The 23,639-nt window shown below is 40.0% G+C and overlaps 1 protein-coding gene across 5 annotated transcripts in view; it reads left to right on the forward strand.

The window, feature by feature from the left end:
• The window catches only part of ppp4r1 (protein phosphatase 4, regulatory subunit 1), a 72,959-nt gene extending 52,774 nt beyond the window's left edge, over positions 1-20,185 (forward strand). For 4 of the 5 annotated variants that reach the window (XM_072258963.1, XM_072258994.1, XM_072258975.1 and 1 more), the window contains 4 exons: positions 10,768-10,888; positions 12,748-12,882; positions 13,713-13,854; positions 14,736-17,592. In XM_072258963.1, coding sequence (XP_072115064.1) covers positions 10,768-10,888; positions 12,748-12,882; positions 13,713-13,854; positions 14,736-14,899 — 562 coding nt within the window. In that variant the 3' untranslated portion in view covers positions 14,900-17,592. Of the gene's footprint in view, positions 1-10,767; positions 10,889-12,747; positions 12,883-13,712; positions 13,855-14,735; positions 17,593-20,005 lie in introns of those variants that run through there. The other variant, XR_011886099.1, reaches the window with a different exon arrangement.
• The last annotated feature ends 3,454 nt before the right edge of the window (positions 20,186-23,639 follow it).

A 23,639-nucleotide genomic window follows, 5' to 3' on the forward strand; every position in this document is an offset into this window, starting at 1 on the left:
TGCCTGAGCTAACCCCATTTGCTGCATTTGGCCCTTATTCTTCTAAACCTATCCTTCCATGTACCTGTCCAAACTATTAAGTATTGTGGCCCGTGACAGCTCATTCCATACACCCACCACCCTCTTGAGAGGAAAAATATGCCCCCAAGATCCCTGTTATTTTGTCCCTCTCACTTTAAACTTATGCCTTCTGATTTTAGATTTGCCACCTCAGGGAAAAAGATGATCCACCTTACCTATGCCCCCCATGATTTTATAAACTTCACTGTGGTCAATCCTTAGCTGCCTCCTCTCTCGGGGAAAACAGATCCAGCTTATCTGATTTGTTCTGTAATTCAAGCTTCTCACTCCCAGCAGTGTTGTTGTGAATTTTTTCTGCACCCTTTCAAGTTTAATCATGCTTCCTATAATATTGCGACCAGAACCGCGCACAATATTTCAGGTATGGTCTCACCAACATCTAACGTGATATCCCAACTCCCTTACTCAATGTCCCAACAGAAGGCGATTGTATCAAACACAGCTTTTACAACTGTTTTTCTCCATTCTAGAACTGTCCCCAGTGCCCTGAAATTCATGGAGTTATGTTTTCCCTGGTTTAGGTTCCCAAAAAAATCACTCTGCACTTCTCAATTAAATTCCATCTGCCTTTTCTTTGCCCATTTTCCCAGTTGATCTAGATCCTCCCTGTTGTAACTTTGAAATCAGGTTCATTGTCACCGCTGTAAGTCGTGAAATTTGTTGTTTTGTTGCAGCAGTACAATTCAGGAATTATAAATTTCTGTAATTTACCATAATATTTTAAGTGTTAAAGAGGAATGGTGATGAGGTAGTGTCCTTAAGTTCATTGACCATTCAGAATCTGATGGCAGAGGGAAAGAAACTGTTCCTAAAATCTTTAGTGTGAATCTTCAGGATCCTGTACCTTCTCCCTGATGGTAGTAATAAAAAGAAGGCATGTCCTGGGTGGTGAGGATCCTTCATGGTGGATGCCACCTTCTTAAGGCACCACCTTTTCGAGGTGACCTTGAGAGTGAGGAGGCTTGTGTCCATGATGGAGCTGGCTAAGTCTACAACCTTCACTGTCCTTAACACAATCAATTTTAGTATCATCTGTTATATCACAACATTCTTATCTGGGTCTATATATGACAAAACAACAGTGGACCCAGCACAAATCCTTTATAATAAAAATCAGAAGTTTGCAAAGTACAAAGAATTTGAACAATTATGATGGTGTTTATTCAGTGACTCATTCCCTTTAATCTATTCCATTTACCTTTACTGTATCTCTTTGCCTTTATTTTCAGTTCCCTTCTAGTCTATCTGTGCTTAACTATTCAATCTTTGACTACCCACTGTGAAACAAATTCTGGTTTCTCCTTCATCCTTCTACTAAAAGTTCTTGACTTGTGGCACCATTGTCTTTGGATTAACCAGGTGATAATTTTTCTCCAGTATCTCCAAACCTTTAATAATTTGTTGAATCTTTACTTGCTTGATCTTGGTTCATTCTGTTTAAGTGGGAATAGGGCAAATAATTTTATCTTTTTTGCAGTTGTAACTTTTCATGCAGACATGGTCAAGAGGTTAATTTGTTCTAAGCGTCAGAATGGGAAAGAAATTTTATAGACAATAGATGATAGCTGCAGGAGTAGGCCATTCGGCCCTTTGAGCCAGCACCGCCATTCACTATGATCATGGCTGATCATCCACAATTGGTATCCAGTTCCTGCCTTATCCCCATAACCTTTGATTCCGCTATCTTTAAGAGCTCTATCCATCTCTTTCTTGAAAGCATCCAGAGACTTGGTCTCCACTGCCTTCTGGGGCAGAGATTCCACATATCCACCACTCTCTGGGTGAAAAAGATTTTCCTCAACTCCGTTCTAAATGGCCTACCCCTAATTCTTAAACTGTGGCCTCTGGTTCTGGACTCACCCATCAGCGGGAACATGCTTCCTGCCTCCAGCGTGTCCAATCCCTTAATAACCTTATATGTTTCAATAAGATCCCCTCTCAGCCTTCTAAATTCCAGAGTATACAAGCCCAGATGCTCCTATCTTTCGACATATATCAGTCCCGCCATCCCAGGAATTAACCTTGTGAACCTATGCTGCACTCCCTCAATAGCAAGAATGTCCTTCCTCAAATTTGGAGACCAAAACTACACGGTACTCCACGTGTGGTCTCACCAGGGCCCTGTACAGCTGAAGTAGGACCTCTTTGCTCTTATACTCAATTTCCCTTGTTATGAAGGCTAGCATGCCATTAGCTTTCTTCACTGCCTGTTGTACTTGCATGCTTGCTTTCAGTGACTGATGTACAAGAACACTTAGATCTCGTTGTACTTCCCCTTTTCCTAACTTGACTCCATTTAGATAATAATCTGCCTTCCCGTTCTTACCGCCAAAGTGGATAACCTCACATTTATCCACATTAAACTGCATCTGCCCACTCACCCAGCCTGTCCAAGTCACCCTGCATTCTCATAACATCCTCCTCATATTTCACACTGCCACCCAGCTTTGTGTCATCGGCAAATTTGCTAATGTTACTTTTAATTCCCTCATCTAAATCATTAATATATATTGTAAACAACTGCGGTCCCAGCACTGAACCCTGCGGTACCCCACTAGTCACCCCCTGCCATTCCGAAAGGGACCCGTTAATCGCTACTCTTTGTTTTCTGTCAGCCAGCCAATTTTCAATCCATGTCAGTACTCTGCCCCCAATGCCATGTGCCCTAATTTTGCCCACTAATCTCCTATGTGGGACTTTATCAAAGGCTTTCTGAAAGTCCAGGTACACTACATCCACTGGCTCTCCCTTGTCCATTTTCATAGTTACATCCTCAAAAAATTCCAGAAGATTAGTCAAGCACGATTTCCCCTTCGTAAATCCATGCTGACTCGGACCAATCCTGTTACTACTATCCAGTTGTGTCATAAGTTCATCTTTTATAATTGGCTCCAGCATCTTTCCCACTACCGACGTCAGGCTAACTGGTCTATAATTCCCTGTTTTCTCTCTTCCTCCCTTCTTGAAGAGAGGGACAACATTAGCCACCCTCCAATCCACAGGAACTGATCCTGAATCTATAGAACATTGGAAAATGATTGCCAATGCGTCCACGATTTCTAAAGCCACCTCCTTAAGTACCCTGGGATGTAGACCATCAGGTCCCGGGCACTTATCAGCCTTCAGACCCAACAGCCTATCCAACACCATTTCCTGCCTAATATAAATTTCCTTCAAATTCATCTAAAAGACTATGTAGAATGATTGTTAGTGCCAGACAGGATGGTTTGAGTTTCTCAGAAATAGTTCTAGAGAACAGACAACAGTCTCAAGAACTATCAGAGAATGGTGCCAAAAAAAGAAGAGAAAACACCCAGTGAGCAGCAGTTCTTGGGCAAAGATGCCTTGTTAGTGGGAGAGGCTAGAGGAGAATGGTTCAAACTGTCAGGAAGGCAACAGTAACTCAAATAACCACACGTTACAAGAGTGATGTGCAGAAGAGCATCTCTGAATGTTCTACATGTCAAACCTTGTAGTGATTGGGCTCCAGCAGCAGTGGCCACTGAGTGTACATATAATTCTACTGGATCTTCACTGCATTACTTCAAAGGCTTTGATACTCTCCCACCCACCCCACCCCATAATTTGTAAAATGTTAGCCGCAAATTATTCAGATCTGCAGCATTTTGAAGACAATTTGTGTCTGGCAGGATTTTCCTTTTTTTTTTAAGTGCAGTGTTTTCTACCTTCCTTATCATTTTTATTGTTTAGTGTGCACAGTGGCATGCAAAAGTTTGGACACCCCTGGTCAAAATTTCTGTTACTGTGAATAGCTAAGCAAGTAAAAGATGAACTGATTTCCAAAAGGCATAAAGTTAAAGATGACACATTTCTTTAATATTTTAAGCAAGAAAACTTTTATTTCCATCTTTTACAGTTTCAAAGTAACAAAAAAGGAAAAGGGCCCGAAGCAAAAGTTTGGGCACCCTGCATGGTCAGTACTTAGTAACACCCCCTTTGGCAAGTATCACAGCTTGTCAACGCTTTCTGTACCAGCTAAGAGTCTTTCAATTCTTGTTTGGGGGTTTTCACCCATTCTTCCCTGCAAAAGGCTTCTAGTTCTGTGAGATTCTTGACTGTCTTGCATGCACTGCTCTTTTGAGGTCTACCCACAGATTTTGGATGATGTTTGGGTCAGGGGACTGTGAGGGCCATAGCAAAACCTGCAGCTTGCGTCTCTTCAGGTAGTCCATTGTGAATTTTGAGGTGTGTTTAGGATCATTATCCTGTTGTAGAAGCCATCCTCTTTTCATCGTCAGCTTTTTTACAGATGGTGTGATGTTTGCTTCCAGAATTTGCTGGTACTTAATTGAATTCATTCTTCGCTCTACCAGTAAATGTTCCCCATGCCACTGACTGCAACACAAGCCCAAAGCATGATCGATCCACCCCTGTGCTTAACAGTTGGAGAGGGGTTCTTTTCATGAAATTCTGCACCCTTTTTTCTCCAAACATACCTTTGCTCATTGCGGCCAAAAAGTTCTATTCAAAAGGTTCAAAGGAACATCTAAACAAGCCTGACGCATTTTGGAAACAAGTCCTGTGGACTGATGAAGTTAAAATAGAACTTTTTGGCTGCAATGTTTGGAGAAAAAAGGATGAAGAATTTCATGAAAAGAACCCCTCTCCAACTGTTAAGCACAGGGGTGGATCAATCATGCTTTGGGCTTGTGTTGCAGCCAGTGGCATGAGGAACATTTACTGGTAGCGGGAAGAATGAATTCAATTAAATACCAGCAAAATCTGGAAGCAAACATCACACCATCTGTTAAAAAGCTGACAATGAAAAGAGGACTGCTTCTACAATAGGATAATGATCCTAAATACACCTCAAAATCCACAATGGACTACCTCGAGGCGCAGACTGAAGGTTTTGCCATGGCCCTCATAGTCTCCTGACCTAAACATCATCGAAAATCTGTGGATTGACCTCAAAAAGCAGTGCATGCAAGACGGCCCAAGAATCTCACAGAACTAGAAGCCTTTTGTAAGGAAGAATGGGCAAAAATCCCCCAAACAAGAATTGAAAGACTCTTAGCTGGCTGCAAAAAGGCGTTTACAAGCTGTGATACTTGTTGTTACTTAAGTACTGCTATGCAGGGTGCCCAAACTTTTGCTTCGGGCCCTTTTCCTTTTTTGTTATTTTGAAACTGTAAAAGATGGAAATAAAGTTTTCTTAAAATATTAAAGAAACGTGTCATCTTTAACTTTGTCTTTTGGAAATCAGTTCATCTTTTACTTGCTTAGCTATTCATAGTAACAGAAATTTTGACTAGGGGTGCCCAAACTTTTGCATGCCACTGTAACTATCCCAGTCCCTATTCCAATACATTTATTTCCATTCAATTGCTTCTGCATGGCATAACTTCTAGAATTCATAACATTACACTATTGTGTCTGGGTTCAAATCTAGAAGGCTTATTTTCTTCATTGGCTATGAGCATTATTGACAAACCCAGCACTGTATAATTTTTTTATTATTTGGACCCAGCTGGTCGTGTAGTGGCATCAGCGTCAGACTTCAGTTTGAAAGGTCCCGGGTTCGAATCCAGCCAGCTGGCTCCCCTGCACGCTTTCCATCGATGCTGGGTTATGAGCTGGTGATCTCTTTGGAAACTCACTTGGCAGAAGGCAATGGGAAACCACTGCTCTACGTCAGAGAGGCGTGGAGGGAAATCGTCCGCTAACCGGAGAAACTCTGGATGTGACGTACCTTTCCCTTTTTTTTTTGGAGGTGCAGCACAGAACAGGCCCTTCCAGCCCAACAGGCCATGCTGTAACCCACCTATTCAATCCTAGCCTAGCTGCAGGGCAATTTACAATGACCAATTAACATACTAACCAGTGCTGCTTTAGACTGTAAATGGAAATCAGAATACACAGAGGAATCCGATGTGTTCACAAGGAGAACATGCAGACCCCTTACAGATGGCGCTGGAACTGAACTCCCAACACCCTGAGCTGTAAGAGCATTGTGCTAACCGTTATGCCACCATGGTGTCCATTTGTTCTCCTCCTCTGGTCTTGAGAAAAATCACAAGTTCTGAATCATTGTGCACTGAAAGTGTGTCTGCATTGTTGTTCAGGAGAGACTTTCAGAATTCAAATGGGCAGTGATGAAGGGCAAATGTATTTCCAATTGTGAACAGGTGCGATCTAGCTGGGAGATTGCAGCTGATCTTCCCATGTCCCTGTCTTTCTTGATAAATTTGTGAGGTACTATTGTAAAACCTTTACTAGTTGCTGCATTGACCATAATATATAGGAGCAGAAAGGCCATCCGGCCCATTGAGTTTGCTCTGCCATTTGATCAAGGCAGAGTTATTTTCCCCCTCAACCCCCATTCTCCTGCCTTCTCGCTGTAAACTTTTGTCAGCCTTACTAATCGGGATCCTATCACCCTCCAGTTTAAATGTACCCAATGACTTGGCCTGCACAGCTTTCTGTAGCAATGAAACTCCACAGATGCATTACTCTCTGGCTAAAGAAATTCCTCACCTGTTCTAAAGGGATGCCCTTCTATTGCAAGGCTATGCCCTGTGGTCCTAGACTCTTGCACAATTGAAAATATCCCCTCCATGTCCATTCTATCTAGGCCTTTCAATATCCAGTGCGTTTCAATAAGATTACCCTCCCCCCATTCTTCTAAACAAAATTAATTAAAGAGAAATGGAAGCAGCTGCCACTGTTGTGAATAATTGTCTATTTGAATAGTTGTGATGGTGTAACATCTTGAAGGTGTGACAGTAGCAAACAAAATCTAAGTAAATTGGTTAATGTAATTAAATTGTGTGAGCTTTTTAAGTTAGATTTTGATAATCACTTGTGTCATATATTTGGTATACATTGTGGGCAAGGCAAGCTGGTGATGGAGGAATTAGTAGTTTACAGTGGTGGCCAATAAACTACTTTGACTTAATTATGAATAGTGCTGTATGTTTGTGTCGGAGCTGCACTCCTACTCCAAGTGAGCAGAGACTATTCTAGTACTGCAGATTGTCTGCTGTTTAGGTGACAAGCCATTCATTATCACCATTCACTTTCTGACCTGTTCTAATGCCAGGCTACGTGTGTGTGTGGCTGATAAGTTTGGTTTTTGACCTTGGCCATCCTCAAGATGTTGGTGATATAATGTAATTTGATGTCAAGTGGCATTAAACATTCGTGCTGGATATAATCATAATATTCTAGCACTAATTGTTGGTTACACCATATCCTTTGCCCTGAGCAATCAGGAAACAATCAACTTCCACTTTAAATATACCCACGCACTTGGTCTCCACCGCAGTCTTTGGCAGAGCATTCCACAGATTCACTAGTCTCTGGCAAAAAAAAAAATCCTCCTTATCTCTGTTCTGAAAGTTCGCCCCTCAAATTTGAGGCTGTCCTCTCTAGTTCTGGATACTCCCACCAGAGGAAACATCCTCTCCACATCCATCCTATCTAGTCCTTTCAACATTTGGTAGATTTCAGTGAGATTCCCCCCCCCCCCCCCACATTCTTGTAAATACCAGTAAGTACAGACCCAATTATGCCAAATGCTTCTTGTTTGTTAACCCCTTCATTCCTGGAATCGTCCTAGTGAACCTCCTCTGGACTGTCTCCAGTGAAAACACACCCTTTCTGAGATATGGGGCCCAAAACTGTTAACAGTACCCCAAGTGTGGTCTGACTAGTGTCTTATAAAGCCTTAGCATTATCTCCTTGCTTTTATATTATTTTCCTTTGAAATAAATGCCAACATTGCATTTGCCACCTTTACCACAGACTCAACCTGTGAGCTAACCTTCTGGGAGTCTTGCACGTGGGCTCCTAAGTCCCCCTGAACCTCAGACTGAATTTTCTCTCCATTTAGATAATAGTCTGCACTATTGTTCCTTTTAGCAAAATGTATTATCATACGTTTCCCAACACTGTATTCCATCTGCCACTTGTTTGCCCATTCTTCCAATTTGTCTGTCCTGCTGCAATCACATTGTTTCCTCAGCGCTACCTACCCCTCCACTTATCTTCATATCATCCACAAACTTTGCCATAAAGTGATCAATTCCACTATCTAAATCATTGAAAAACAATGTGAAAAGTACTGACCCCTGAGGATCACCACAAGTCACTGGCAGCCAACAGGGAAAAGGCTCCCTTTATTCCCACTCACTGCCATTCCTCTATCCATGCCAGTATTTTTCCTGTAACTCCATAGGATTTTATCTTGTTCAGCAGCCTCATGTACAATACCTTATCAAATGCATTTTGAAAATCCAAATAAATGACATCCACTGCTTCTCCTTCGTCCACTCTGCTGGTTACTTCCTCCAAGAATTCTTAACGGCAAGATTTCCCTTTACAGGAACCATGCTGACTTTGACTTATTTTATCATTAGTCTCCAAGTACTTCGAAACCTCATCCTTAATGTTAGACTCCAACACTTTTCCAACCACTGAGGTTAGGCTAACTGGCCTATAATTTCCGTTCTTGTGACTTCCTCCCTAAAGTGTGGAGTGACACTTGCAATTTTTCAGTCCTCTGGGACAATACCAGAATCAAGTGATTCTTGAAAGATCATGAGTAATGCATCCATTATCTCTTCAGCAACCTCTTTCAGGACTTTTGAGATGTAGTCCATCTGGTCCAAGTGACTTATCCAATTTAAGACCTTTCAGTTTGCGTAGCACCTTTTCCTTTGTAATAGCAGATGGCATTCACACCTGCTCCCTAACACTCACGGACCACTGGTGCACTGCTAGTGTCCAAAGTACCCATTAAGTTCATCTGCCATTTCTTTGTCCTCCATTACTACCTCACCAGCATCATTTTCTTCCAGTGATCCAATATCAACTCTCACCTCCCTTTTACTCTTTATACAACCAAAAAAACTTTTAGTATCTTGTTTTATATTGTTAGTTTGCCCTCCTATTTCACCTTTTCCCTTGTAACTTTTTTAGTTCCATTTTGCTGGATTTTAAAAGCTTCCCAATCATCCAACTTGCCACTCACTTTTGCTACCTTATATGCCCTTTCCTTTACTTTTATGCAGTCCTTAACTTCCCTTGTCAGCCACAGTTGCCTATCCCTGCCATTTGACAACTACTTCTTCTGTGGGGAATTTCTATCCTGTGCCTTATGAAATATTCCCAGAAACTTCAGCCATTTCTGCTCTGCCGTCATCCCCTCCAGTATCCTTCTCCAATCCACCTGGGCAAGTGTGACGAAGGCTCATCACTGACTACGGACGGCACATGGCGCACTTGGTAAAACACTCATCCCCGGCGGTAATAGTGACTGGGTCTGAACCAGAGCTGCTGCATGGAGCTGTCTCATATCGAGGCAGCAGCAACCTGCACAGGTGTGCTGATGGTGGAGGATACCATCTTTAATTGGATAATTGAGTTAATTAGCTTTTGGTTGGTCTAAGGGGAGGGGCTTAGCAGTTATAAGCCTCAGGTTACCAAGGCTTTGGGGTTAGTTTTCTTTTGTGTTTAGTCTGAAGGTAGCTATATATATAATATTGTTTTTTCCAGTTTTTGTCTTGTTTTGAGGTAGATAAAAGCACCTCAATCTAGTTTTGCGACTCAAGCCATCCTGTTATTTTTCTTAAACAAGTGACCCACAGTTTTTTTGTGACAGCAAGCTCCTTTCTCAAGCCTCTATAAACCTCCTTATTCCATAACAGTAGTTTTATTTTTAAAAGCAATCCTGTTTGAATGTTATGGATTTTGAAGGGAATATAATAGGTTCACTAAAAGTGGATCTTTAGTTGGTGAATTAAAGTTGGTGTCAAAGATTGTTGGGGCAAACCTTCTGAGTTTGCAATACAATCACAGCTGACAACATAAAATAATGATGCAGGTGTAGAGCTTGGAGAGTTATAACAGGCTTCAAGGACAGTGGAATGAACTGAGAATATTTATTTTGTATATTTTGAGTGTGTGTTAGTGTGTGCAAGCTTCCCTGTGGATGGAGAAGAACCTGAGTACACTTTGTTGCCTGTAACATACCTCATGATTCATTCCTTCATTATTTCTTAATTTGCTCTTGGCATACTGAGCATATACAGCATTTTAAGTTTTCTTTCTGACGGTGTTATTTTAAACTGCTCCCTTGGGATATAGAGTGGATAGTACTTGGTTTCTAAAGTTAGAACAATTGAAGCAGAGTCTTTAATTCAGAGTTGGGTTAGTGCCTGAGCAGCCTGGAAGTCTTGAAACCCTTTGTCAGCTTCTCTTTTTAATGGCAAAATGTGTAACACTGGAATTAATTATTTTAAAAATTAATTCTATAAAATAAAAATTCAAGCTACTGAAAATCTTATCTATGTGTTTACCCTTGTGACAGGAGCATCTGTTACAGGTAAGACACTCCTTATGGCAGAGTTCCAGTTAAATTTTGCATAACCTTCTGGCCATTGTGAGAATCATTGCAGAGTTAAAGTGGTTCACCATTGAAGGAATGCAGCCCAAGACAATTGTCTGATGTTTTCTTCAGCTCTTTTGCTATCAGCTGTTGCTATATCTTTTATTGTTTTTCTCCTTATGCTGTCACCTTATTCATACTTACTGCTAATGTTTTTTTCGTTCCTCTTTTATCCTCCCTTGCTCCCAAAACTTGATTTGCATGGTATTTGCATTTGAGTGCTTAGTTTCCTCACTACAAGCATAGTATTTGACTATTTCTCAACTTTATTTTAGGCAACTTATTTTGCTCCTAGAACTGTACAACCCCAAAGATGTATATGATTATCTACGGCCCTTATCTCTCAGCCTCTGTGCAGATAAGGTATCTTCAGTCAGATGGATTGCCTACCGACTGGTAAGTTTAGCAACTTGAGGTCTCCTTGGCAACGCAGAATGCAAGTATATGAGGGGTGATTGATAAATTCGTGGCCTAAGGTAGAAGGAGTCAATTTTAAAAAACCTAGCACATTTATTTTTCAACATAGTCCCCTCCTACATGTACACACTTAGTCCAGCAGTCATGGAGCATACGGATCCCTTCTTTGGTCCACAACGGGTGATTGATAAGTTTGTGGCCTAGGGTAGAAGGAGGTGAGTAATTAACTTCAAACTTTCTGCATTATTACTCAAAGAGCTGAACTGCACGTGCATGTAAGGAGAACGTCTTGGACCTCCAGGTGGTCCACAGCAGGGATGATTGATAAGTTTGTGGCCTAAGGTAGAAGGAGATGAGTTATACAGCTCTTGTTACATGCACGTGCAGTTCAACTCTGAAAATGCAGAAAGTTTGAAGTTAAAAACTCATCTTCTACCGTAGACCACAAACTTATCAATCACCCCTTACGTGGACCACTTTCTGGAGGTCAAAGACGCTGACTTCTACAAAGAGGGGATCCGTATGCTCCACAACCACTGGACTAAGTGTGTAAATGTAGGAAAAATAAATGTGCTAGGTTTTCTAAAATTGACTCCTACCTTAGGCCACAAACTTATCAATCACCCCTCGTATTTCTATCTTCAAAGAACTCTGATATCTACTCCCTGAGGAATATTTCACATTGAACAGAGTTTATATTCAAGCATTAAACAAAGACTGATTTTGATCCAGCATGCAAGTTCCCACAGTTAAATTGGAACATTTATTTTTCTGACTCTGACAAGATGTGGATGCCTTAAATCTGCAATGAAAACATCACTGCAAATGCTACATTGTGTTTTTCAGTGTAAAGAGTTGTTGTTTCAGAACAAAGGCAGGTGGGTGCAGAAATTGTAAACTAAAGACAGAAAATGCTAAAAACCCTAAGCAAGTATAGGAGAGAATTATTTTGGGCCGATAATTCAGAATGATTGAGCTTCTTTATCAGGATTCTATGAAAGATATTGTTTCTTCATCCACAGAGGCCATCTGGCCTGAAAATTTCAATATTTTGTTTTTCTTTTATTTGGATATTATCATTTTGAATGTTGTGGAAGACCTTTCACCCATGGATCTACACTTTAAGAAAGTGATATGACTTCTCATTATATCTTACCTTGTCATAATGCTGATATACTCCAGAGTGCATCACTCTCTACAAATAACTTTCAAGGTTTATCACCTTTATAACAAAGGTTTCAGTTATTTACTTGCGATTAATTATTGTGGTTCAACTGAGTTTTTAAAAAATAATAATCAGGGTACCAAAAAAAAGTGGTTCAGTTTTGAATGATAGAAAGACAAGATCTTAATGTTTAGCATTGTAGCCAGTCCAGTAATGCTGAGTCTCTTGGTGCTATATTGAAATGTGAAATTGTGCTCAGTTCTTCAACTAATGATTTAATCCTTGACAGAGGGTTGCAAACTGATAACAACTTGAGCAAAAAAAAGAGTAGGAGATACAGTAGTAATAACTAATTTTCATTTTATTTGATGAATATGTATTCTAAAGAATGGTCTGTTTTTGTTTCCACACAATGGCACAGTTACAAATTTTAACATCATAGCTGATCATTCCTCACATGCATTAAATTACACTTAATGCTCTTTGACATATTTCTGTCGATGTGGAAGGAAAATAACTAAATTCTGTAGTAAACGTATGAAGTATCTTGGGTTTGATGCTGCTGATTTCTAGCCAGTCATTCTTGTAAATTTGCAGCCTTGAAAAGCTTTGGAGTTGAGATTTTTTTTGCATGAAAGCTGACACAAGTTATTGATTAAGTCTCTCTTTACAGGTGAGTGAGATGATTAGAAAATTTTATGCATCTTCAACTCCTGCGTTGGCAGTGGACTTGATCAATGAGCTTGTTGATAAGTTTTGCCATAGTGTGAAGTGGTCAGGTCGTCAAGCCTTTGTTTTCGTCTGCCAGGTAAGAAATTCTCATTTATTATTAACTGAACCCCTCGACATTGTATTTCTCTCATCTATGAGAGAAGTTTGCATGCAATGAAGTGCACTTTTGAGCATAATTATTAGATATAATTAAGATTTTGTGCATTTGATATGTGTACAGCTTAGACGTTATTGCCCATTTTTAGATCTAAACTATTTGCTATCCAATTAATGTGGGAAGTTAGTTACAGATGTGTGCTGAATCATATAAAAGTATTTTTAAAATCCTGTAGTTACTATAGAAATGTTATGCTAGAGATATGCATTCAAAATGATAGTGGAAAGGATTAAAGGAAATTGGGTTAATTTTCTTTTGCTCAGTATGGTGCGTGCCTGGAACAGGCTGCCAAGGACAATGGTGTTAGCAGATACGATAGCGGTGTTTCACAGTAGCGGTGATGCAAGAATATATGGAGAATGGAGGGATATGGGTCATGTAACAGCAGGAGAAAATTAGAATTCGGTATAGGGTTCAGCAGCAGTGGGCTGAAGAATTTTTCTGGCATTGGACTGTTCTTAAGTGATACTCCCATGCGGTTAATGAAAACTTATGATCCCTAAACTGAGGCAATTTGGGAATGGGCGGCAAATAGCATCAGCATCAATGACATTGACATCCCATAAACAGGAAACAAGTTCCTAACTGTTCGCTGATTCCAGTGTGGTTAATTAACTAATTTGCTGTGCAATACAAAAGATAAATGTTGTAATAAAATAACTTAATGCCATTTCTTTTGGAATTGAGCTACTTTTACATTAAATATTTGGGAATGACTTCTTTCTGTATAATTATATTTCAACTTGCAGGCTGTGATTGAAGATGATTATATCCCTATAGAGCAGTTTGCTGAGCATTTGATGCCACATTTGCTACAGCTGGCATCTGATCCTGTGCCAAACATCAGAGTGTTGCTAGCAAAAACTTTGAGGCAAACCTTGATGGAAAAAGGTGAGGTCAATTTCTACATTAACAACATCAGTAGTTGTATTTATTTTGCATTATCTTTAACTGTATTTGTTTATAATTAATATTTTAAAACATTGTGGTCTATCATAATATTTTCCTTATTTAATGGCAAGAAGGTTGAAAATGGAAAATACCCAAAGTAGCCATCTAAAATTGGTCACTGTTAGACCTCTTCAGTTTTCCACAAATGTTGAATCTCTTGCCAATTGCTCCCAGAAGTTAAATCAGCCTCAGCAGATACTGAATTTGGATGCAGCCATTGTAAATTTTGCAAAATAGGGAGTATGTGAACATGATCGTGTATTGATACAGACTTCATCAGTGAGGGTTTGGTAATGTAGATGTTCATGTTAGCACTTGATGTTTTTAAATTTTAGTTGGTAATGCTCTTCAAAATTGGATTTATTAGCTCTGTCTTGTATGATATGAATTTTGTTACTTTGCAACAATACAGTGCAAAGGCTTAAGAAAAATTACAAAATAAGTAATAACAAGGTAGTCTTAATAGATTCATGGATCATTCTGAAATCGGATGGAGGGCAAGAGGTGTTCAGGCTCCTATATCAGCTCCCTTGTAGTAGTAACAGGAAGTGGTCAAGTTCTGAATAGTGAGGATCCTTAGTCAAAGGCACTGCTTCTCAAAGAACTGCTTGATTGTGTTCATAATGGAGCTAGCAGGGTCTACAATCCTCTGCAGCCTTTTGCAATCCTGTGCGTTGCTGTGGTGTGTTCTGTGTTTTTTTTTTGTTTATGATCCCTCTAGAGTCCTTGGTAGGGAAATGATGACTTAAGGTTAGAGAAATAACTAACTGTTGTTTTACCAAACTACTAATATTATCTATTATTGATGTTTGATTTTACAGAATACTTCCTGAATTCTAGCAGCTCTCAGCAGGAAGCCATAGAGCAAAGTGTTACAGCATTGCAGGCAGATCAAGACCGTGATGTCCGATACTTTGCCAGCGTACATCCCAGTAGCACAAAGCTTGGTGATGATGCCATGAGCACGGCCTCTTCCACGTATTAAAACCAACTGATATTTTTCATCGGACTGTGCAGACTGGGAGTCACTAATGAGTGATTTAAAATAAATGTATCAGCTGGAATGTGCTGAATGAGTGCTCCAGAATACAGTGAGATAACTTCTATAGACTGAACAAATGGGGTTTTACAAACACGCTGACCTGTAATGGCCCTTGATTACACTGAGATTCAGTTAGACCCTTACTAGTCGTGAATGCATGACTTCTGTTTTATGCGTTTTGACCACTGAAAAGTTCTCAGAGGATCTTACCACCGAAGCCTTAAACTCCTGTATTAAACTAGAAAACTGGAACACCTGCAGCCTTCTTAATGGAGGAGGGGATTATCCATGTTGAATCTTATCATTCCTTCCCAAAAATGCTATAAGAATGTTACCAACAATTCTTCTCTAAGCAACAATTTCCTGCATTTGCAAAGAAAATGAACCAGTAAATTTAATGCATATTTATCTTAATGCTGTACTGATTCAAAAAAAAAAGTCCTTTTCAACTGTACTGGTTTGGTAAAGAGGTTGTTTTTTTTTCTTAATGGATCAGTAATACCTCATTTAGTTTGAACATGGACTGTGGACTTGTTTTAGCTCCTTAAAATTATCCCATTCGTGTCACAGTAAATTTCAGTCTAGCAGGTATGGAAAATATGGCTGCCACTGTTCTGCTTGGACTCTCTTTACCAACTTGTTTATTGTTCCTGTGGGTTTTGTTCTACCTACTTCGACTGTTGCACAGGACTTGACAGAAGAATTACAGAAAGAACTAAGATGAGAATTTTCGCATTACCTGCAAAGTGTTTTTTACAAATTCCTTCTACCAGCACAGAGGCACTAAGTTGCTATGCGAGCAGTTGTGGTAATTGTTTTAATATGCACCCTGCCAAATTGACCTCAATTTCATACCTCTGGCTGAGGTGCATCTGATTGACTTCAGATGTGAAATTTTTTTCTTTGGTTTGGTGTGAGCATCAGGAATCAGATTTATTTAAATTTACATACCAATCTGACTTGCTGCAAATCAAACATGGCATCTTTTTATTTCTCTTCATTCAATATATGAACAGGATTATTCACCAGCTTGGTGGAGAGGAAGGAAAGAGGTGAGTTGGCCTAAGTAAGCACCATTGGATGACTTTTACCCATGTGAGGTGGTTTTGATCTCTTAACTCTCTACCATTTATAAAATGCTATTCTTAGTTCACACTCCACCATCTTGTTTCAAGCTGGATGGTCTTTGTGCCTTAGTGGCAGCCTGCTGAGGTCTGTCTCAATTAACTTGATTCTTTGGCCTCTGGTCAGTTTTAAAGCTTGTAATGAATATCCTGAAATGACTTCCGGTAACAAAAATGCATTGAACCTGTCTTCCATCCTCGCACGTTTCTCTAAGCCAGGGGTTCCCAACCTGAAGACCATGGGCCCTTCAATTAATGGTAGAAGTCCATGGCATAAAAATGGTTGGGACCCCCTGCTCTAAGCTTTCAGGCCTGTTCTAACTTTAACATCAATTGAAAGGTTAAATTGGCTGCAAACTGTAGATGGAATAATTGATTCCCATAATCTAGGAAGTCAGACCATTCACTAAACAAGTTTCTGAAGAGAGATTGGCTAACTATGAAGTGAATATTGTCATCTTGAATAGCTCTTTGAATTTGTACAGTGGCCACCTCATGTGGTGGATTTTCTAGTGTCTACCAGAAAAAAAGTTGGTGTTTATTTGTTTATTCCACCCCCACCCCACCCTAAACATTGCTGTTGTGGCCTGAAAGTGTAATGTGGTAAGTAATTTGATATTGTTGTGCTCCAGATCATCCTACAGTTATAAGTCTTCAGTGCCCCACCTCCCACTAGTGTTGTATTTCTGTTAGTGGAGGTTGAATATACAAAGACAAGATTGTGGATTATCAATGAGTCTCCCTTATTGTTTGAAAGAAGCTCAACCTCCACATATAAATTTCCCGCTATGTTCATCAGTCTGCCTAATCTCATGCTGATGTGGGGTGAGCTAGAAGTTAGTGGCTTAATGGGTCTTGCCTCACTTTAGTTTGAGACCTCCTATAGCTACCTTGGATAAAAGGATCTCATTCCAGCCAAATAGGCTTCTATGTTCGGCAGGATAGAGAATGTTAACTGATTTTCTGCATAGTTAATAAAGTTATTTAGGCTAATTGACCTTATGCACCCACCCTTCCTTTGACTACCACTAATTTTAAATCATCAAGGAACAATGAGAGTTGAGCAGTACCATATGTGGATCTTGAACCTTTTTCAGAAATGAGGTGCTGCCTATGGCAAGTAATCTAATATCACATGCTGCAAAGTGTGGAAAGAGGTTAGATTTCTCTGCAAGTATAAATGTGTGCAGTTGGAACTCCCAAGGGCTCAGGCTCAGCACTAACACTACAAAGTAGTTAAATGATTTTAAAGTACAGCACATTTCTGTGTTATGCGGAATTGTCTTTTTCATGCTGGTCATGTCCTGCGGAGTATGTTTGAATTGGATTAGCACACAAGCTTTAAGTCTGAAAATTCAGGTATTTTAACTTTTTATCATGATCAGCTGAATGCTGCACCTTTTATATGTACATATCTGTGAGCACTCTGAGTGCCTGTTGTTGATCATGTCATAAAAAGAAGTTGTGATACAAGTTGTTCTGTACTTGTCCAAATAAAAATATGCAACCTTATTTCTTCCTGTTCCAAAGGTTACTGCTATTGGATTTTTATTTCATGTAGTTCTGATTTATCCAGAGTAACTAAAATCCTTATCTATAACTTGTAAAATTTTAATGCTGCAATTCAGATGTGATCAAAGGTTATGGTGAGAAGGTGGGGGAGTGGGACTAAATGGGAGAATGGATCAGCTCATGATAAAATGGCGGAGCAGACTCAATGGGCCAAATGGCTGACTTCTGCTCCTTTGTCTTATGATCACCTGAACATGTGAACTCAGTTTACAATGTGGTTTTTATACAATCTAGTTTCTATGTAAGTTTTTCCCCCCACCCACCACAACTTAAACTTGTAACATAAGTGTGATCAGGAAAAAAAATTCCAAGTTAAAGGTGAGTGGTGTGGAAGAACAAAATAATCATGGATTGTGTGTGTTCTCATCCTTAAATAGGAGTTAGAATCAGGTTTATTATCACTGATACTTGTCATGAAATTTCTTGTTTTGTAGCACCAGTACAGTACAAGATATTAAAAAAAATTATGGTTACAATGAAAAATAGTGCAAAAGTTGCAAAAGGTGGTGCTACTTACTAGTTTTTAATGGTCAGTAGGATTGTCAAAAGGTTCATAGAACATAGAATAGTACAGCACAGTACAGGCCCTTCAGCCCACAATGTTGTGCCGACCCTCAAACCCTGCCTCCCACATAAGCCCTCACCTTAAATTCCTCCATATACCTGTCTAGTAGTCTCTTAAACTTCACTAGTGTATCTGCCTCCACCACTGACTCAGGCAGTGTATTCCACGCACCAACCACTCTCTGAGTAAAAAACCTTCCTCTAATATCCCCCTTGAACTTCCCACCCCTTACCTTAAAGCCATGTCCTCTTGTATTCCCTGGGGAAGAGGTGCTGGCTATCCACTCTATCTATTCCTCTTATTATCTTGTACACCTCTGTCATGTCTTCTCTCATCCTCCTTCTCTCCAAAGAGTAAAGCCCTAGCTCCCTTAATCTCTGATCATAATGCATACTTTCTAAACCAGGCAGCATCCTGGTAAATCTCCTCTGTACCCTTTCCAATGCTTCCACATCCTTCCTATAGTGAGGTGACCAGAACTGGACACAGTACTCCAAGTGTGGCCTAACCAGAGTTTTATAGAGCTGCATCATTACATCGTGACTCTTAAACTCTGTCCCTCGACTTATGAAAGCTAACACCCCATAAGCTTTCTTAACTACCCTATCCACCTGTGAGGCAACTTTCAGGGATCTGTGGACATGTACCCTGAGATCCCGCTGCTCCTCCACACTACCAAGTATCCTGCCATTTACTTTGTACTCTGCCTTGGAGTTTGTCCTTCCAAAGTGTACCACCTCACTCTTCTCTGGGTTGAACTGCATCTGCCACTTCTCAGCCCACTCCTGCATCCTATCAATGTCTCTCTGCAATCTTTGACAATCCTCTACACTATCTACAACACCACCAACCTTTGTGTCGTCTGCAAACTTACCAACCCACCCTTCTGCCCCCACATCCAGGTCGTTAATAAAAATCATGAAAAGTAGAGGTCCCAGAACAGATCCTTGTGGGACAACACTAGTCACAATCCTCCGATCTGAATGTACTCCCTCCACCACCACCCTCTGCCTTCTGCAGGCAAGCCAATTCTGAATCCACCTGGCCAAACTTCCCTGGATCCCATGCCTTCTAACTTTCTGAATAAGCCTACCGTGTGGAACCTTGTCAAATGCCTTACTAAAATCCATATAGATCACATCCACTGCACTACCCTCATCTATATGCCTGGTCACCACCTCAAAGAACTCTATCAGGCTTGTTAGACACGATCTGCCTTTCACAAAGCCATGCTGACTGTCCCTGATCAGACCATGATTCTCTAAATGCCTATAGATCCTATCTCTAAGAATCTTTTCCAACAGCTTTCCCACCACAGACGTAAGCTATTCATGGAATGGCTTTTATTAGCTGAGCCATGGAATTTAAGAGCAAAGAGATTATGATAGAACTATACAATGCCCCTTAGGCCACAGCTTGAATAACTAGCAGGAAAAGATGTGATTACATTTGACTGGGTGGAGGAGATTAACAAAGATGTTCACCCACTGGGCTGAAAATTTTGAGCATGGAGAAATGTTAGTTAAGCTAAGGCTTTCTTTAGAACTGAGGGGCAACAATTGAAATGCATGACATGATGGGTCTAGATGAAGTAAGTGAAAAGATCCATTTACTTTTGAGGGCCAAAGTACTGGCTTCTAAGTAACTGAAGTGTAGAAGTTTGTGGAGGAATTTCAAGGGGTTACTTGTCTTTTCCAATGGAAGACTTTGAATAGAGTATTTTAGAGGACTGTAACAGAAAGGTCACAAGCAAATGTTGAATGTTAACTCTGTTGCCAATCCAATTAGATGGATAAATGGGCCTTGCTACAAGTTGGAATATATGGGAAACAGAGCCCTGGACAGGATAGAATTTGCCGGGAGAAACGTCATTCTGCTGCGTGAGGAGGCATTGTGCACAATTCTTCTGTGTGGTGACAAGAAGTCCTGTATAAATGTGGTAGGACACTTTACTCTGGTAGTCATCTACTTGCAATAAACGCCAATCCATTTTGTGCCTTCCTCAGTGCCTGCTGCATTATCTTTCAGTGATGTGTTCAAAGGATATGTATCCTTGTACACCAGTGTTTAAATTTTTTAACAAAAATAAACTGCACTTGTTTATCGCTGCTGAGAATCCTACATAATCTGATATTCTTCATCTGAGGCAAGTCAGCTTGTCTGCATCCCCTCCTAGAGGCATCCTCATCACTGCTCTCATTCCCACTTAGTATTTCTGCGTTGATGGCATGCAGTATTTGGTCTGTTCTCCCCAATTGTTGACATAGTTTGTGAATATTAGAGGGCCAAGTACCAATCCCTGTGGTACCAAACTTTCTCAGTCTATCCACTTGTGAAGGGCTGATTTCTTCCTATTGTTTCAATATTAATCAATTCTCAAATCATGCTTTTACCCCTAATTCCATGTTCACCAGCCTGTGTAAAACCATATCAAAAGTCTTCTGAAAATCTAAATACTCATCTCGCCAACTTGCAGTTACACTCACAAAGAACTCAACTGATTTTTAGAACATGTAAATCCATATATCAGCTTATGCTGCCTTTGATCTGCAAGATCCATTCCAGGATCTGGAAATTTTTGCAAGATTATAAGGACCCTGCAGAATTTCTGTAGCCACTTTTTTTCAAACTGGAATATAAATCATCAGGTCTTTAGCATGTATCAATTTTCAGTTTTATTAACTTCTCCAATAGCTTTTTAATAACTTGTTTCTGCATTTACACTGGGCCCTTAATTCTCCAGTACTTCTGGACAGTTTTTTTTGTCATCTGTGAAGATGTGTGCAATGTTTATCAAGTTTATCCTCATTCTTCATTATAAATTCTCCCACTCCTTTGCACAGGATCTATGTTTACATTTAATAGACTTTCCCCTATTACACATGTATATATTAAGCCTCATGACTTTAAACCCATTCTGTTTATTTATTTTTCTATTTGTCACTTCCTTAGTTGTCATTTTGCTTACAATTTCAGAATTCAGCAATGTTGAAAATATGTAAATGAACCTGACCACATCTCGAAAAAGAATTTCCCACTACTCATTTGTATTCCATTCCCTCTTATAATATTGATGGACTTTCTATTTGATTTTTGGTTAGATTCAGTACACGTTGCACAGTTTGCGTTCTTTGTATGTAAACATCCAAATGACAATTTCACCCACAGTATGTTGTCTGGCTGGTTGGAAGTGATTGTTTTCTGAATTGTTCTGCTCATGCTTTCTAACTCATTTAGAACTACTGCTTATCTCTGCCATTTTCTTTGTCTACTAGTAGATGTGTTCAGGATATCTTAATACCTTGGAAATGAGGATTTTATTCAGCACCGGTTCTATGGGGCAAGTGTTATTAGATGGGGTGGGAGGTGATGCATGCATTTAGCTTCTTGGACTGGGCTTTTACGTGTCTCCTATGTGTGAACTGCAATGTGTCTTTTCTCTTTTGAGCTGTTGTGGATCGGGGGTTCCCACAAAGTAGTAGAGGTATTACTCCTTTCAAGAAGACTTTGAGAATATGTTTGATTTCATAATTGGAGTTCAGTGTTTTGAGCCTTTTTACATGTCCATGACTCATGGTCCACCCAGCATTGGTGATGGTACATCTAAGACCTTGAATTTGGCTTGGGAGAAATGCTGGTTCACTTGTGACAGTGGATTCAGGGTATTTTGTGAAGGTTGTACCATTAGCATTAACAATGCTTCGAGGTACCTGCTGTGGTCAATGGGTGGCACTGGCTCACTGCATGTAGTGTAGTTGCTTTGCAGCTCCAGTGAGTTGATGTTCCCATTATGTCCATGTGGAGTTTGCACGATCTCCCCAAAGGGTGCATGGGTTTCCCTAAGTGCATCAGGTTCTTTTCGTATCCTCAAGAGCTGGGGATCCTCAGGAAAGGCTGCACAATTGCATAGTGGTTAGCATAACACTATTACAGTGCCACCTGCAAGATCAGAGTTCGATTTCCGCTGCTGTCTGTAAGAAGCTTGTACATTCACCTAGTGACTGCAGGAGTTTCCTCTGGGTGTTCTGGATTCCTCTCACGTACCAAAGACGTACAGTTAGGGTTAGTGAGTTGTGGGTATGATATTTTGGCACTAGAAGCGTGGCAACATCTGAGATTTTGACTTAATACAAGTGATGCATTTCACTATGTTTTGATGTACATGTGACCAATAAAGTTAATCTTTTATCTTTGAACTAGGTTACAAAATTAATTGGGTTTTGTAATTTGTTCATGTGGGTAAGTGGTAGGAGAAAAGATAATAGGGATATAAATAGGGAAATTGGAATCTTCTGTGGGCAGAATTAACTTGTGCCTACTTCTGCACCATAAGGAAATCTGAAATGTGTCTTAGAAACATAGAAACCTGTCTGGTTGACCACGAGACATGTTTGAGGTCTTAAACTTGGATCCTTTCAACTAATATAGCATTTTTGCTGTTCTTCTTTGCCTCTTTAGGAATTAGCAACTATGTTACAAATCTGCCTTCTACATTTTTACTGAAACATCTAGTCGTAAACTACCTTCCAAGTGTATTGTATTTCCATCCATCAGTGATGCTTGAAAACGTCCATTCGGGTGAGGAAACAGATGAAACCATGTTTGGCTAACTCAGAATTAGCCCCATGTACCATCAGGTGTGACCTCATTTGGTAGCACCGAATGTGTTCAAGTCCCAAGAGAGGATTGAGCACAATTTCTTATTCCAGTGCAGACGAGTGAGTACTGCATACTGTGGTTTGGAGATGTTAACCTAATGCTACCTACCCTCGGGTGGTTGAAAAACAGTGGCATTATTTTTAAGTGCCCCTAACAAAATTTATCTGCAGTTACCAACAAAAGGGACAGTAATGTTCCAATTTGTAATTCCAAGGTTTCCCACATTACATGATTAACATTTCAAAAGTGCTCCATTAATCTGAAATGCTTTAAGTTGTCCTGAAATGATTGTGAAATTGGTTACCACACAAGGTGGCAGTATTTCATAAGTCAGCTACCCTAGCAGGAAGTTATTTAGTTTCTGTGCTTGTGTTTTCCAAATTCTTAATCATCAGCTTTTATTATACTGCAGTGTCTTCATTTATCTTGCCCTCCAAGTATTTCCCTCTGGTTCTATTGTCTCTGTACTTAGTGCAAGCCTGCATTGCTTCAGGATACATCTATGGGTAATGCTATCCTTTGAAGAGAAACTTTTAACTCTTTTCCAACCATCATGCAGAGCCAAGAAAAAAAAGGCTCAAGTATTTACATAATTAAAACATGTTTTGTTATTGTAATGACTATTCTAGTTTTTTACATAAATACATAAGAAATAATATTATGAGGTCCCGATGAAGGGTCCCGGCCCAAAATGTAGACTGCTTTCTCTTTTCCATGGATCCTGCCTGACCTGCTGAGTTCCACCAGCATTTTGTGTGTGTTG

Source organism: Mobula birostris, chromosome 1, assembly GCF_030028105.1.
Source record: "Mobula birostris isolate sMobBir1 chromosome 1, sMobBir1.hap1, whole genome shotgun sequence".
Classification (NCBI taxonomy): Eukaryota; Metazoa; Chordata; class Chondrichthyes; order Myliobatiformes; family Myliobatidae; genus Mobula; species Mobula birostris.